The sequence below is a fragment of the Sorex fumeus genome, unplaced genomic scaffold (assembly GCF_029834395.1).
Source record: "Sorex fumeus unplaced genomic scaffold, SorFum_2.1 ptg000002l, whole genome shotgun sequence".
NCBI lineage: Eukaryota > Metazoa > Chordata > Mammalia > Eulipotyphla > Soricidae > Sorex > Sorex fumeus.
Genome location: NW_026606059.1, coordinates 63,144,640 through 63,160,806, shown reverse-complemented (window position 1 = coordinate 63,160,806; position 16,167 = coordinate 63,144,640). Strand labels below are relative to the sequence as shown.

The following is a 16,167-nucleotide window of genomic DNA, read 5'->3' as shown; positions in this document are numbered from 1 at the left end:
ATTTCAGGGGACTGCTGTCTCATAAGTTACTCTCATTACTCTTGAGAGTGGTCTCCAAGGAAAGGGCCGGATCTGAAAGGAGATTCGAGCTCTGCTGCCTGGTGTACAGTCAGATCATCCTCCGCCTACTAACTTGTCCCTGAAGGCTGGTTGGTGAGAATCCATTTACTTCATCTTCTCCTGTCTAAAATCAGATAATAACCACCCCCCACCCAAATCCCCAACATGCTCTGCCTCGCACTCTTACAAAAGTGTTTCTTATTTCCCTAGGAAAACAGATTTCAGATTTTCCAGGCATACCATAACTTTGTTGGGATCCAGGGAGAAAGAGGTAAGGTTTGACCCACCGAGTTGACTAGCGTCCTTCTGGGGATGTGTCCAGGTCTCTTACCTGCAGAGCCTCCAGGAACCTGAAGGATCCAAGCCTGCGACCACGAGGAACCAGACAGAAAGTGGCATTGTGCAGCATTTCCCGATAATCATACCTGAAAAGAGAGGAGGGAGTCATCAGCAAACGCAGACCCATTAGGAAGGGAGCCAGAAAGGGGGCGGCCAGGAGGGGGGAGAAGGGGGTTTCTGGATGTGTGAACATCTGTGGAAACACACCTGCAGAAAATCACCCAAACAGCCAGCAAATACCATCAAGTGGACAATTTCCACCATTACATCCTGAGAGAGGGGATTTAGCACAGCTAATATGGGCCTTCTTGCAGGCAAAGGCATTTGGGTTTTGCAGAGGACCCAAAGGCCAGGTCCAGTGGTCCTGCTAACTATCTGCTTACTCAAACTTCATCTTCAGAATTGCCTTATTGTGTCTTAAGGAAATGTGTTGCCCCTCATGCATCAGGAATAAAGTCTGCAAGTTCTTTTTGATTGCCATGTCATTCAGCAAAACCAAGATGGTTCTTGCTCTCCACCCCCCAAAACGATGTATTAAAAACTATTCAGGAAAGTCCCACTGCAAGCCTCAAGCAGCATTTCTTTTCTTTTCTTTCATATACTGTAGTTTCTACATTTAACTAAGAACCTTCAGTTACCCCCAACACAGGGGTAACTGTCTACTGACATGGATTGGAGGGACGGAAGAGGCGAGTGAGCAGGAATTAGCTTGAGAACGGGCAAGAGGAATAATGAGAGAAAAAGAAAGTGGAAAAATGGACTGAACCACTGTTGTTTAAAGGTTTTTCATTACTTTCGAGGGCCTCTCAGGCAGTGGTCAGGTGATGTGGGGAACATTCTCAGAAATACTCAGCCAACTGGGCCAAGCGCTAAAGGCCGTCAGGACTAAACCCTGTGGATCTGCGCGCGCGCGCACACACACACACACACACACACACACACACACACACGGCATGTGCCCTGGACCCCAGAACCATCTCCTTAGCCTAACAAGATTATTTCTCTCACTCAATACCAATTAGTAGCATTATACCTTTTGCGTACTTGAAAAATGCAGAATCTCCCAAGAATTTGTCATGAATCTGTTTAGGCCAGTGAAGCACATGAAAGAGAAGCATTTTCATTTTATGATTATCACTTCCCAAGTATTCTACACAAACATATTCCTGAACACACTGTTTCACTTCCTGATGAATTTACAAAATCTTGGGAAGTTGAGAAGGTACAAGTGCATGAAGGCCCAGTTTCTCGGAGCTCAGAGGAAATCACTCTCATTTTTCAAGAGCTTCCAATGCTAGGCAGACAGGTGTGACTTGACAGTAGCACATGTCACCAGCATTTTCTGATTTTAATAGTCTAATTTAATCATAGCCCGAAGGCAGAGGATTCTTCCCTCCTTTTTTGGGGTTTCTGATATATAAATATATATGTATATATATATGTATATTTTTAAAGTCCACATCTATTTTTATATTCCCATCCAAACTAGGCATATGGGAGTAAGCCAATTTTCAATTATAGGCCCGTCATTAAGAAGACACATCATGCAAAGGACCATTTGCTTAAACAAGCGTGTACAACTAATTTGCACAAGAAAAGGTCATTGTGAATGGATTAAGATGATCTCCATTGAGAGTAAAATAAAAACTCCTTATTGCATTAATTAAATTGCAAAATAGACTTCAAAGTTGAAGAGATTTTTAAGAGGGCTCAAATGTAGCTAAATTTTTAAGAATATATTAAATTATGATAGAGATGGCGCGTTTTTGCCTCACTCAACAGTGAGGCAACTGACAAGTATCTTCAAGTTGAACAACTGATAATGTCTAAATTTCTCCCTAATCAACAGAGAGAAATGTACACACACAAATACATACACAGAGCTAAAACTGGTTATTTTCTTAAATGTAAAAGGTCAAATATACTTCTGACTGCAACAAAGTTCAGTAAATGCCCAGAATAGCACACCCGGAGGGCTGAGCACATAAGTTTCCAGAGCTCATCATTAGGCTACTAAAAATGTAAAGACCTATTAATGTTTCGGATTGTAACAAGGTTGTCAGTTGCTGAACTTACTTTCTGAATGGGGTGAAAGTGTAAGGCTGGACAGGAAAGAGAAAGCTTACAGGAAAGGGGAGAAGACAGAACAGTAGGCAAGGCACTTGTCTTACATGAAAGGGATGTGGGTCAAGGGAACTGGGTTCCTTCCCTACTATCCTCCCCACCAGTTTCCATCAGGACAGTCAAAAGACAACTCATCAAAATGAGAAAATACCTGAAGATCTTAAATCTGATAAAGGGGGCCCAGGAGACATGTCACAGGGCTGGAACACATGCTTGGCATGTGTGGGTTCAATATCCAGCACAGTGTGGCCAAGCACCACCAGATATGACTGGAGCACTGAAAAAAATCTGGGAGCCCCTTCCAAATCTGACAAAGGACTTTTGTGCAGAATAGGAAGAAAATTCCAAGGATTCAACAACAAAATGACAACCCAAAGGATCGGAATAGATAGGATTGTGAAGAAAATATACAAAGTGCTGCTAAGCACATTACAACCTCCACATCATCAGTCACAAGGGAAATCATGTAAATTAAAACTATGATGTGGTACAAGACTGCTTGACACCTAAGGCCGTCACCAAAGGATGCTATGAGGTGCTGCCAAGGATGCAGGGAAGCTGACCTCTAAAATACCACTGGCAAGAGAGCACCAGGGTATGGGCACATTGGAAAAATGATTTGGCCATTCCTTTAAAACTAAAAATGGGTTTAGCATATGACCCAGCAATTACTCCTTTTGGGCCCTTATCCCAGAGAGAAATGAAAAGTTATTTTCACGCAGAAACTTGTCCATGAGTGTTCACAGCAGTTTTATCCTTAATAGCCTCAGATGGGAAACAATCCAAATGCCCTTCCATGGGTGAGTGATTCAACAAACTGTAGCACATCTATAGATTCGGCTACTTTTCAGCAATTAAATGAAATGAAGTATCGATATACACACAACTACCTCTATAAAATTATGCTAAAGAAAAAAGCAAATCTCAAAAGGATGCATACTACATTTTTCTGTTTATACAGCATTTGTGAGGGAGCAGAATTATAGGGTTGGAGAAGAGATTAGTGATTACCAGTGATTAAGGGTGATGGAAAGAAGGAGGGAGAGGGCATGTCAAGTGAGGGGGAGGGATACATTTTTTTAAAGGGATCCTACTCTCTTATTATTTAAGTTCAGAAATAACCAGCTAAACCATACACTTCTTTAAAACCAGAGACAATGCCCAAATGATATCCAAAGCAAAATAAATAGATAGAGGCAACTGATCTCAGAAAACTTTCAACCTTACTAAATGGTTTTGTTTCTCTTTTCGCACAGCATTATCTTCCCTGCTGTATAGGGGATGAGGGATGCAGAAGTCTCATAAATGGCTTGAAAAAAACTGCCACAGAATCCTACATTTAACCTAGAGATCAGGACCACTCTAGGGCCATGATCATTTTCTCTTTAATGTTGTATTGAATAATGTATGTGTTGCGCCCCATTTAAAATGGGTCACATCATCATACATGGTTGAAGTCCTTCCCCTGCCTGCGAAACACATTTTGGGGGGGGCAGCAACACAATTCCTCCATGGATAGGGTAGGGCAGAATCTGATCTAGCAAAGCGGTTTTCACTTTCTTTTCTCAGCCCAGTGCATCATCTGATCCAGCTGGGAAACTAGCAGAAATGTAAAATTCTCGGCCTCACCCGGGCCTGCTGAATCAAAAACCCTGAGGAAAGGACCCAGAATTCTGTGCTTTAACAAACGCTCCAGGTAATGATGATGTACCCTCAATTTTGAGAACCACTGCATGGTAGTTTAGGGCTTAGTAATTAAAAGCTTAGCAGTTAAGTAGCTTGAGACACAGGCAAACCTAGGTTCAAATTTCAGTTTTTCTATTTCCAAGCTAAGTGATCCTGAGAAAGTTATCTGTCTACATCTTAACTTCCTGATGCCGAAAATGGGGATAAGATTTATGCTGTGAGAATTCCATAGCACAGTTTCTTTTTCTTTTCTTTTTTTTAAAAAAAAATTTTATTGCATCACCATGAGATAGTTACAAGCTTTCATGTTTGGGTTCCAATCACACAATGATCAAACACCCATCCCTCCACCAGCGCACATTCCCCACCAGCAATATCCCCAGTATACCCCCTTTCTCACCCTCCCCCTACTTCCATGGCAGACATGATTCCCCATAATCTGTCTCTACTTTGGGGCATTAAGGTTTGCAATACAGACCCTAAGAGGTTATCATGTTTGGTCCTTTATCTACTTTCTGCACACATCTTCCATCCCAACCAATTCCTCCAACCATCTTTTTCTCAGTGATCCCTTCTCTATTCCAGCTGTGTTCTCCCCTTTGTTCATGAGGCAGGCTTCCAGCTATGGAACAATCTATCTGTCCCGTGTATCTACTGTTCTTAGGTCTCTCAGCCTCATGTTATGTTGTTTTATACTCCACAAATGAAATAGTCCTTCTATGTCTGTCCCCTTCTGTTTTTTGACTCATTTCATTTAGCATGATACTCTCCACATCTATCCATTTATAAGCAAAGTTCATGACTTCATCTCTCCTGACAGCTGCGTAGTATTCCACTGTGTAGATGTACCAAAGTTTCTGAAGAAATGAACAGAAGTTTCCTCAAAAAAGAAATACAAATGGCCAAAAGGCACATGAAAAAAATGCTCCAAATAACTAGCCATTAGGGAGATGCAAATCAAGACAACAATGAGATATTATCTCACACCACAGAGACTGGCACACATTCACAAAAGAACAAAAGCAACCAGTGCTGGCATGGATGTGGGGGAAAAGGGGCACTTTTTTTCTTTTTATAAATTTATTTTAATTCTTATTAGATACCATGAGGTACAGTTGTAGACTTACAAATTTTTGTGTATGGGCTTCAATTATACAATGATTGAGTACCCATCCCTCCACCAGTGCTCATTTTCCACCACTACTGAACCCAGTATCCCTCCCACCCCCTATCCCCCCATCCCACCCTGCCTCTGTGGCAGGGCATTCCCTTTTGTTCTCTCTCTCCTTTTGGGTGCTGTGGTTTTCAAAAGAGGCATTGAGTGGCAATCATGTTTGGTCTATAGTCTACTTTCAGCATGCATCTCTAATCCTGGGAGGATCCTCCCAACACCCTTTATTTGGTGCTCCCTTCTCTATCTGAGCTGCCTTTTCCCCCAGCGTGTGAGACTGGCTTCCAAGCCATGGTGTAAACCTCCTGGTACTTATCTCCGCTATTCTTGGGTATTAGTCTCCTATTTTGTTACTTTATGCTCCCCAGATGAATGCAATCTTTCTATGTCTGTCCCTCTCTTTCTGACTCATTTCGCTTAGCATGATACTTTCCAAGTAGTACCACTTGTATGTGCCGGGCTGGAGCGATAGCACAGCAGGTAGGGCGTTTGCCTTACAAGCGGCCAACATGGCCGACCCGAGTTCGATTCCTCCGTCCCTCTCGGAGAGCCCGGCACGCAACCGAGAGTATTCGATATGCCAGACACAGTAACAACAAAGTCTCCAATGGAGACGTTACTGGGCCCGCTCGAGCAAATCGACGATCAACGGGAGGGCCTTTACCTTTACCTTTTACCACTTGTATGTAAAGTACATGACTTCATCTTTTCTAACAGCTACATAGTACTCCATTGTGTAGATGTACCAATGTTCTTTAACCAGTCATCTGTTGTCAGGCACTCAGGTTTTTTCCAGATTCTGGCTATTGTAAAGAGTGCTGCAATGAACAAACGAGTGCAGATGTCACTTTGATTATACTTTTTTGCCTCTCTGGGATATATTCCCAGGAGTGGTATTGCTGGGTCAAATGGGAGCTCAATTTCTTATTTTTGGAGACTCGTCCATACTGTTTTCCAAAAGAGCTGAACCAGTCGGCATTCCCACCAGCAGTGAAGGAGGGTCCCTTTCTTGCCACATCCTTGCCAATATCGGTTGCTTTTGTTCTTTTGTATGTGGGCCAGTCTCTGAGCTGTAAGATGATATATCTCATTGTGGTTTTGATCTGCATCTCCCTGATGATTAATGACATAGAGCATTTTCTCATGTGTCTTTTTGCCATTTGGATTTCTTCTCTGAGAAAGTTTCTGTTCATTTCCTTGCCCCATTTTTTGATGGGGTTGGATGTTTTCTTTTTGTGGAGTTCAACTAGTACTTTGTATATTCTTGATATAAACTCCTTGTCAGATGTGTATTGGGTGAGCATCCTTTCCCATTCTGTACACTGTCTTTGTATTTTGGTCACTGTTTCTTTTGAAGTGCAGAAGCTTCTTAGTCTAAGATAGTCACATTTGTCTATCTCTGTTTTCACTTGCTTGGCCAGTGGCGTGACATCTTTGAAGATACCATTAGCTTCAATATCATGGAGGGTTTTGCCAACTTTGTCTTCAATGTACTTTATGGATTCCAGTCTGATATTGAGGTCTTTAGTCCATTTTGATCTTACTTTTGTACATGGTGTTAGGCAGAGATCTGAGCCTTTTTTTTTTTCATGTAGTGGTTCAGTTTTGCCAATACAATTTGTTAAAAAGGCTTTAAAATGGAAACTTTTTCACTGTTGGTGGGAATGCCCACTAATCCAGCCTTTCTGGAAAACAATATGGACAGTGCTTCAAAAACTAGAAATTGAGCTTCCATATGGCCCTGCAATACCACTTCTGGGAATACATCCCGAGGATGCAAAAAAGCACAGTAGGAATGACATCTGTACCTATATGTTCATTGTAGCACTGTTCACAATAGTCAAAATCTGGAAACAACCCAAGTGCCCATGGCACATATTCCTGAAAGCATGGGCGCATGATAAGGAATCCATAAATAATCCATTGTAAGTAAATCTCAATGATAATACTCAAGGAACATGACAAAATATCATGGATGAGACAGCCAACATGAAGTGAGAGGACCACTTCACTTGAAACAACCATTCTCTGGACCTTAAAGTTAATTGTGACAATCACGGCGGCTGGAGCAATAGCACAGCGGTAGGGTGTTTGCCTTCCATGCAGCCAAAATGGCCGACTCGAGTTCGATTCCTCTGCCTCTCTTGGTGAGCCCAGCAAGCTACCGAGAGTATCTCGCCTGCAAGCTACCCGTGACGTACTCGGTATGCCAAACACAGTAACAACAAGTCTCATGATGCAGACGTTACTGGGCCCACTCGAGCAAACTGATGAACAATGGGAGGACTGTGACAATCACAAGAGGTCAAGTTTATGCAGGATAAACTGTGATACACCATGTAATTCTAGTTCTGCCTTGCACATGGCTGACCCAGGTTTGATTCCTCTATCCCTCTCAGAGAGCCTGGCAAGCTACCGAGAGTATCCCACCCGTATGGCAGAGCCTGACAAGCTCCCTGTGGCATATTTGATACGCCAAAAACAGTAATAAGAAGTCTCACAATGGAGACGTTACAGGTGCATGCTTGAGCAAATTGATAAACAATGGGTGGACAGTGCTACAGTGTTACAGTGCTACAGTAAACTCAGCCAGAACTGGAAGTAATAGCACATTTTTTTAAGTAGTAGTAGTAGTAGTAGTAGTAATGATAATTGATTCTCCAAGGAGATTATGAAAGGAGCAATGTGAAGCAGAACCTTCAGAACAACATCTAAACAGAAGCTGTGATACACAATGGAATGGCAGCTTCTAATGGAAAGGATTTCACCTTATTATCAAAAGTGACTGAGAGAGACAAAGCTGTTGCTGGTGCAGTGAGTGCTGGTCCTCTTGGAGGCCCCACAACTCTGTTTACTTGTACATTTTCCAACTGAACCTGCTTTTGGCTAATTAAAGAGGCTAGAGTAGAAAGTGTCTTCCGGCCTCGTAGCTCTGTAGTCCCACAGTTTTTTCCCCTCTGGTGTGGCTGTAATTTGTGTCAAGCCTGTATTTCTAAAGCGACAACATCCACCACCAACCTGTTCTCTCTAGTCCCCTTTGTCATATGCATTACTCTCTTTGCTTAGAGCAGGTTTGAATTCTATCCCTTAAGAAAAAAGGAGGGGCTGGGAGAGGGAAGAGAAAACAAAATTTAGGACTTCTATACTTCTATTGTGTGTTCTAGGAAAATGGAAATCAAGTTAATGCCCTTGAGTATCTACTTGGTGCTGTTTTCCTTCTACTCATGCAACCAACAGCGAACACCTGCCTGTGTCAGGTCTTATTCCAGGAACTTGCTGACCATAGGAAGTGTCACCTGCATATACTAATGAAGTCAACAATAACCAAGTGCATCCAAAGGGTACCTCCAAAGGGCCACCTACCTTCAAAAAGGTAGGTGGCCAAAAGCCCTCCCATTCATTAGAGAGAGCTGTTCAGGCTGTCTCTATAAAAGTAAGTGTAAAGCACAGCAGCCATTAGAAAACATCAGAGTAATAATGACCCCACCTCAATCCACCACACAGATAAAATGCTTCCTCTGGATAGGGCACTGCACCATCTACCTTCATTTCTGAAGCATCTCTATAACCACTGTGGGACTTCAGTGGTGTTGGCCCCATTTTCCTGATGATAAAACAGAGCAGCAAAAATATTTGCCAGACTTTGCACAAGGTACTTGATTGTCTGGCAGTAGCATCCAAAAGTAAGTAGCCACTGCACCAGTCAAGGGGGAGGAAGGAAAAGAAGGGAAATTCATGGTGGGTAACGTGTCACTCTGTGGCAGCCCCTTAAAAGAGGCGAGCTTTGGGAACATCAGCTTTGACATGTGGCAACATTCAGTTTTCAGGCTCCTGAGACAATGTGATTCTAGGTCACTGTGGCTTTAAACGCTCTGGTAACAGCATTTCTAAAAATTGCTCAAAGTCAGGGTGGGAGAGAAGGGAGTGACATGCCAAGTGGCAGTAGATGCAAGACTCAGAAGGAGATGTGGGTGCAGAGGACCCTGTGGTGGGTGGCAGGAAAGCCTGAAGTCATGATCGTTCCATTAGTCTTTCCCACGATTGGTGCGACCATAGCTGCCAAGTGGCACAGCCAGGGTGGGCAGGCTGAAGCTTGATGGAAGTGCCAGCACTATGGAAGGCTGGACATGCCAGCTGCTCCCCACTGAGAGGTCGGACCCACTCTCCAGCTTTTTTCTTTCCTCTGCTTCTCTTCTGCTCCAGGAGGCACTTGCCCTGCCCCTCCTCACTGCTGACAGTGCCGTGGGTGGGCCAGTCCATTGCTCTCTTCCTATGAAGTTAACCATTGTTCTATTTTTCTCTTCTCAAGATTTCATGTGGTAGGCCATGGCCCTGCTGCCTGGGGAGCCGGATCCCTGGTACCACCCCAGATGCCCAGTGACATCCCAGTAGCCCTGCCCTTTGGGACCCCCCAGCAGAAGAGTGTGCAATTGTCAGCACACCACAATCAAGTGTGCAAGTGCCACATGCACACATGCAATCCCTCTCCTCATTTCACCATGCACTAGTGAAGATGGGAAATGCATGTCCCATAAAGCACAGCATCTATCCAACACCTACGCTGAGAATCAAAGTCAGTGAGCCAGGACTCAGCTCAGTAGTAGAGTCTTGTATACATGTCTCTCCAAGAAAAGAAAGGAAAAGCGGGAGGTGGGGGTGGTGGTGGTGGGGGGGAATGCCACATCTCCTGGCTTCCTAATGACAAACACTGAGTAAACCAAGGCAACAACTCCCCATGCCCAAAGAAAAGTGGGCTGACTCCCATGTCCAACCACTTCCCTTGTTGAATCGAGACATTCTCTTCTGCACAGCCAGCTGTGGTCAGTCGTGGGATTAGGAGAATGTTTGGAATTCCTGCTGGGCTGTTCCCATCACAGAGTTGGTGCTCCACAGGGGCTGTCCAGTGGTGAAGTGGACATGCCCGACATTCTTTGTCAGCTCATGAGCCTTTCATCTGCTCCCTGAACTTATGTGATTATAAAATACCTGGAGAATCCAATTAGAGTTAATGAAATGAGCCAGGTTCAGCTAACCGCACCTTCCCATCTTTTCCCTTACCACACTTTGACATTCCCGGGTGTCACCTTCTGACATTCACAGTCCAGGTGAACAGACACAGGGCCTTTGGCACTGAACTAATGAGACTTCAGAGACTTGTGATGATGGAAAATGTGCGTGCCTAGGAAATTACTGAACACGGATGTAGTATGAATGTTGCATGTAGTTGCTTGTCTGTGAAAAGCTTTATCTTTCCCATCTGGATATGTAAATGTATTAATGTACAGGTACATATGTGTGCCTACAGGACATAAAAATTTGTGCTATGCTTCATTATCTGATGTCACTTACTGTTTATAGACAGACCATCCTCTCATGAAGTCATTGGAAACTGGGAAGCTCAGCGAGTCTACATTCTATAAAGGACAATAATGCTCCCAGAAAGTCCATGAAGCTGTCACCTCTCCCTCTTTCTCCTCCAGCACAAGCTGCTCAGCAAAGTTCCCCTATGAAGGAGCTTACCATTGAGCCAACTCCTAGCAGGCTTCCTTTCTGGAAGAGGACGTAGGACAGAGAACATTTCAGCATCTGATGTTTTCATACCCTATGTATATTCATTGGACAACCATGCCAACTTAGCAGCTCCTACATGTCAAACAGCATGCTACACACTGGCCAAATAAGTGAGGAAATGCCTGATGATTTTGGTAATTCTCTGGGAACCAGTCTCCTCAAGCCCTCTTTCCTATAATTCTACTCCTCTGCTGGTCTTTACAAGAACATCACAACCAGCAACATGCCCAGATCTTTATTCATTTCAGGCAAGAACGTATTCAATTTTTTCTCCTGTTCTGTTTTTGTGCCACACCCAGCAATGCTCAGGGCTTACTCCTGGCTCTGCACAAAGAGATCACTCAGGTAGAACTTCAAAGGATGATATGGGGTGCCACGGATTGAACCTGAGCTGACTGCATGTAAAGCAACTGCCTTACCCATTGTACTATCTCTCTGGGCTCCAATGCACCCATCTCTGTAGAACAGTAAGAATCCTGTATAATGTCATTCCCAGGCTGGGAGCTGTCCAGTGGGTCCTCAGGGTGCTTCTAATATCCACTCCCCACCCTGATAGGTAGGTGCTGGGAACAATGGCTTGTGTCCACAGCTCTGTATGCATTGCTCCTCATACCCCATCAACCATGCCACTGTCTGTCTTTTACACTCATTATCATCTTCTAGACGTAGACTCTCTGAACTCTATGATGAAACACACTTTTTTCCAGATCTACTTGATGGTGCAAACCAGTGTTACACACACAGTTCATCTTCAAAGAGACCAGGCCCTCCCAGGCCAGTCCATGTTCACAGACTCACCATCCTAATGCCCTGTACCATATGAGCCAAAGGATTTCCCTGTGTGTGTCACAGCCATGGCTGCTGCTTTACCGTTGTTTTCCTACGAAGAAAATGTTGACCCTGAAGAGCAGGAAATTAGCTGTTCTTATTTCCTCATGGGGACTCCTGCCCCTAAACCTATGCCTGGAGCAGGGTCCTCTTTTAAGAAATATTTGTTGAAGGAATGCCAGCACTCACTGTTCATTCCTAAGGGAATGTACCTTTCAGGTCCTACAATGTCCCGATTTGCTGGCCACTGCCACCAGAATTTCTCAGAGGTAGTTTCTAAAAAGGACAGAGAGAAGTTCCCTTTCATTTTTGTTTTAGGCAACAGACATCTATGCCATTTGGTTGATGTGAAGACCTGTCAACGTCTCCAAATGCCACCGCTATGTAAGCAAGATCCTGTTAGAAGTGGCTCTTGGGGTGAAAAAGTTTTTAAAAGGAGATATTTTAAGGAGATGATTATAGCAAGTGGCAAGATAAAACAAACAAATTCATAAACAGAAAACAGAGTTTCTGATCTTTACTGTCTGATTTTAAGTAAATTGCTCTGGTTCTGAATTCACATTTGTTTATAAAATGCAGCAATCCTATTAGACTTGCCTACCTAACAAGACCTACTGAGAATCTAAGGAGACAGATGATGCACAAAAGTCCAGGGTGCAAAGCACCAATGAGTATCAGGAAGGACAGGCAGCTCTTTCTTCAGATGACCTTTGTTCATCTGAAGCAACGCCAAGACTTTCAAAAGTCTGGCATTATGTTTTTCATCTTTTGAGTCACAAATTGCTATGTACGCTTGTACCTCAAATCTTCTTTGGAGGTGCATAGCATATTCTAAAAGAATCATCCAGGAGAGCGAGTTTATTGGCAGAGCCAAGGACTAAATACTCATGATCCTGTGGGGCTGGGAGGTCGGCCTGAGTCCCAGTTTTCCACTGGGTTGGTTTTCAGCTATGAACCAATCAGCCTGTTTTCAGGGAATGAATGCGTAATGAAGGTGGCTCAGAAACTCTTGGCTACGGAGCCCTGAAAGAGAGAGCAATTCTGTCACATGGAACATCTTGTTGCTTGGTTTCCATTAAGGTATCTTGGCTTTTAAATAAACTGTCAAGTAAAAGTTGGCAGCAAAAAAGCAAAGTGAGTAACTTCTTTTGTACTGGAGTTGACGGCACAGTTGTGTGTCAGACAGATAACTGCTAAGAGCTCCAAAGGCGATTGCATCCTCTCTGGGAGGGAGCTGGTCCTACACATTGCTTTCCTTGGGATTAAGTTTAAGCAAAATTTTGGGATGATCTTTAGGGAAAGTTAACCCCGCAACGCCAATCAACCATCTCTTGCTTCACGAGTGTTGGTTTAGGAATTATAAAAGTTTTGGAGGTGCGAAAACATAATTGGAAAACTTTTTTTCCCTGCTTAAAGGGCTAATTGATTTCACAGGTGTTTAATTATCATTTGCTGTGAGATAATACCTTGTAGTGCCATAAAAAATGGATTTAATTTTCGAGTGCTTGCAAAACCATTGCCAAAGCCAAGTTGGGGCTAAAGCTAGATAATTATTCTATAAATCAAACACACTGCCTCCTTTCTTTGAAAATTTTAATACTTGGGGATAATGATATCTGACAACCTTGAAACAAACATGAAAAGGATTTTCCTGCCAAGTGCCAAAAGGCAACCTTTGGGGCATTTCAGGCAGTTTGGTTCATTAACGGTGACTCAGGCAGCCTCGGGACCCCACCTGTGATCTTCCAAGACATGGCTGGAGTTTGGCCACTGGTGTGTGTCGAGCACAGCATTGTCCACATCAAATGACCATGGTTCCAATAAGATCCACAGAGATGCAGAAAAGAAATCCAGATCGCCCTGAGCACTGCCTGGAAGTCAGTTACCTTCTGTGCCCAAACGGCACTGAGAATGGGCAGTGGACCTTTTTCAATGTGATCCATGATCACTTTTCTATTGTATGCTAAAGGCACAACACGTGAGCACTCTTTGTTAAGAAGAGAAACAGATCATGAAATTAAAATAAGACAGGAACCACCAAGATTGCCCAGACCAAATGCACATGTAAAAGCCCAAAACCGGAGGAGGGCAAGAATCAGGCCAAAGATCTGACTACTGGAAGCAGAACCAAGATCCAAAGCACCATTCTGAATAAGCAAAGAAAGGAAGCGAATGACAGCCTGAAAACACATGAACTTCCATGCTCATCACATATCTTAAAAATACAAAGAATGGATTTGCAAGTTAATTTAAGGCAAAAATAATGAAGGCTCATTCAGTAAGAAACTGGTAATTTCTTAGAGGCCCATTTCTGTGGAAGTTCTTATCTAATCTTGACTAATGGTACGGGGCTCACTTTCTTGAGGGTAGACTCAAGATTAATTTTTTTCCAACTGTTATTCAGAAGTTGCTGGAGTCTAAAAGTGTCCCATTGGGGGCTGGAGCAATAGCACAGCAGATAGGGTCTGCTTGCACGCGGCTGACCCGGGTTCGATTCCCAGCATCCCATATGGTCCCCCAAGCAGCGCCAGGAGCAATTCCTGAGTTCATGAGCCAGGAGTAACCCCTGTGCAATGCCGGGTGTGACCTAAAAAGCAATAAATAAATAGATAAATAAAATGTTCCATTAGATTAAAGGTGCTTAAGTGACTTCAGAAAGAAGGACAATCTGGCAGGGAATGACCAAAACAGCGTGGTTGTTCAGACTGAACGCATGAGGTGCGTGCTTACCTCAGAGCTCTGTGCAATAAGGATTTTCAGGTACTGTAAGGTGGCCTGTACAGTGCTGATGTGCTGAGGCAAGCAGCAGTGTAGCCACTGTCATCCCTAATGCTACAAGTCAGAGACAGGCAAGACAGCAGAGAGGAAGGTGGGGCAAGGGGAGGGGAGGGCAGCGGGAATTGGGTCCCCTATACTGTCTGGAAGAAATGGGATGAGAAGGACTCACAGGTGTTGACTTAGGATAAAGCAATAAATTCTCTGGCCATATAAAATAGTGTCACTGTAGTTAACATCTATCGCAAGCTTCTTATATGCCCAACTCTTTGTAGTAAGGCACTTTATGTCTATCTGGTCATTGGTCTTCCAAAGAACCTAGAGGCAGGCACTAGTATGTCCGCAAAGTTATCAAAGAGGAAGTGGAATAATAGACCCAATTTGTCTAAACGTACTTCAGAAACAGACAGGAGGCATTTTGATTAGAGAGCTCAAATGAGCACACCGTGGGCAAGTGCCTCCTCTATTTGCTTCTTGGGGGCTGGGGAGGAAGGAACACCCAGGGAGCTACTACAGAGTCTGTGCTGAATTATAGTCTTTCTAGTCAGAAATGCCTGGCACTGCATCAAGAGCTTAACCCAGCTCTGAAGGAGAGATCATACTTCCCAGAGGTCAGCCCCATCTGCATATGCCCCCAGATCCAGGGGGGTTCTTAGGGCAGATGAGAAGCAAATGGCTTTTGACTGGTTACACCTTATACCTAATGAACCACTTCCGGCACTGTGAAGTTTCCTTACTAGCATTTATATCATTTTTATTTTCTCAGACTTCTGTAGGGTTTCACACCAAAACCCGCAATGTATGATTGGGTTGCTAGGAAACTTGTGGGAAGCCTGAGTTTGCAGTTACCCCAGGTTAGAGAAACAGGACTAAAAGAAGATATGAAATACTGTAGGTGACAATGACGTTTCACAGTCATCGATGTCCATCCCCCATCCATTCCCCAGTGATGCCTCCAGGGAAGGCATTATACTATCAGGACAGGGGAGCACAATAACAAGCCAAACCCTCCTCCTGGTCAAGGTCCTCTACTACAGAGAAGACTGCAAGGGAGTCATGGGGGTCAGACCTTCACTACGCATCAGTGAAGCAACAGATGCAAGGAGTGTGCCATGGTCAGATGAACAATTCTAAGAGCAAGTGAGGGCTGGGAAGGAGTTGAAGTGTTTGCCTGCTCTGCATACAGCCAACACTGGTTAAAACCCTGACACCAAGACATCCCCTGTGCAATGCTGGGAGCACAGAGTAGTGAGCAGCCCCAAAGACCACAGGGTGTGGCCCCCCAAACAAACCAGCATATGGGAGTTAAATTTGACCAAATTAAATTCCCAGACACCTAACAATGGTTCGCAATTTTCTATGTCTGCAGATCTAAATACTGCCAGGAGTGATTCCTGAGTGCAGAGCCAAGAGTAACCCCTGAGCATCACTGGGTATTACCCAAAAAGAAAAAAAAACCCACAAAAAAACCTAAGCAGGGATGGGGGTGGTAGGGGTGACCATGAAGCCAAATGAGTAGTACTCATACACAGCAGTGCTCCAAGCCACGCAAAGGCCAGCAGGGTCAGCAGAAGCTTCAAATACATTGGAAAAGCCAAATACACAGTCCATAG

General features: G+C 43.9%; 1 protein-coding gene across 1 annotated transcript in view; it reads right to left on the bottom strand.

Annotated features, from left to right (window-relative positions):
* The window catches only part of EXT1 (exostosin glycosyltransferase 1), a 293,860-nt gene that overhangs the window by 39,928 nt on the left and 237,765 nt on the right, over positions 1-16,167 (bottom strand). The window contains exon 2 of the mRNA XM_056110307.1: positions 392-485. Coding sequence (XP_055966282.1) covers positions 392-485 — 94 coding nt within the window. The remainder of the gene's footprint in view (positions 1-391; positions 486-16,167) is intronic.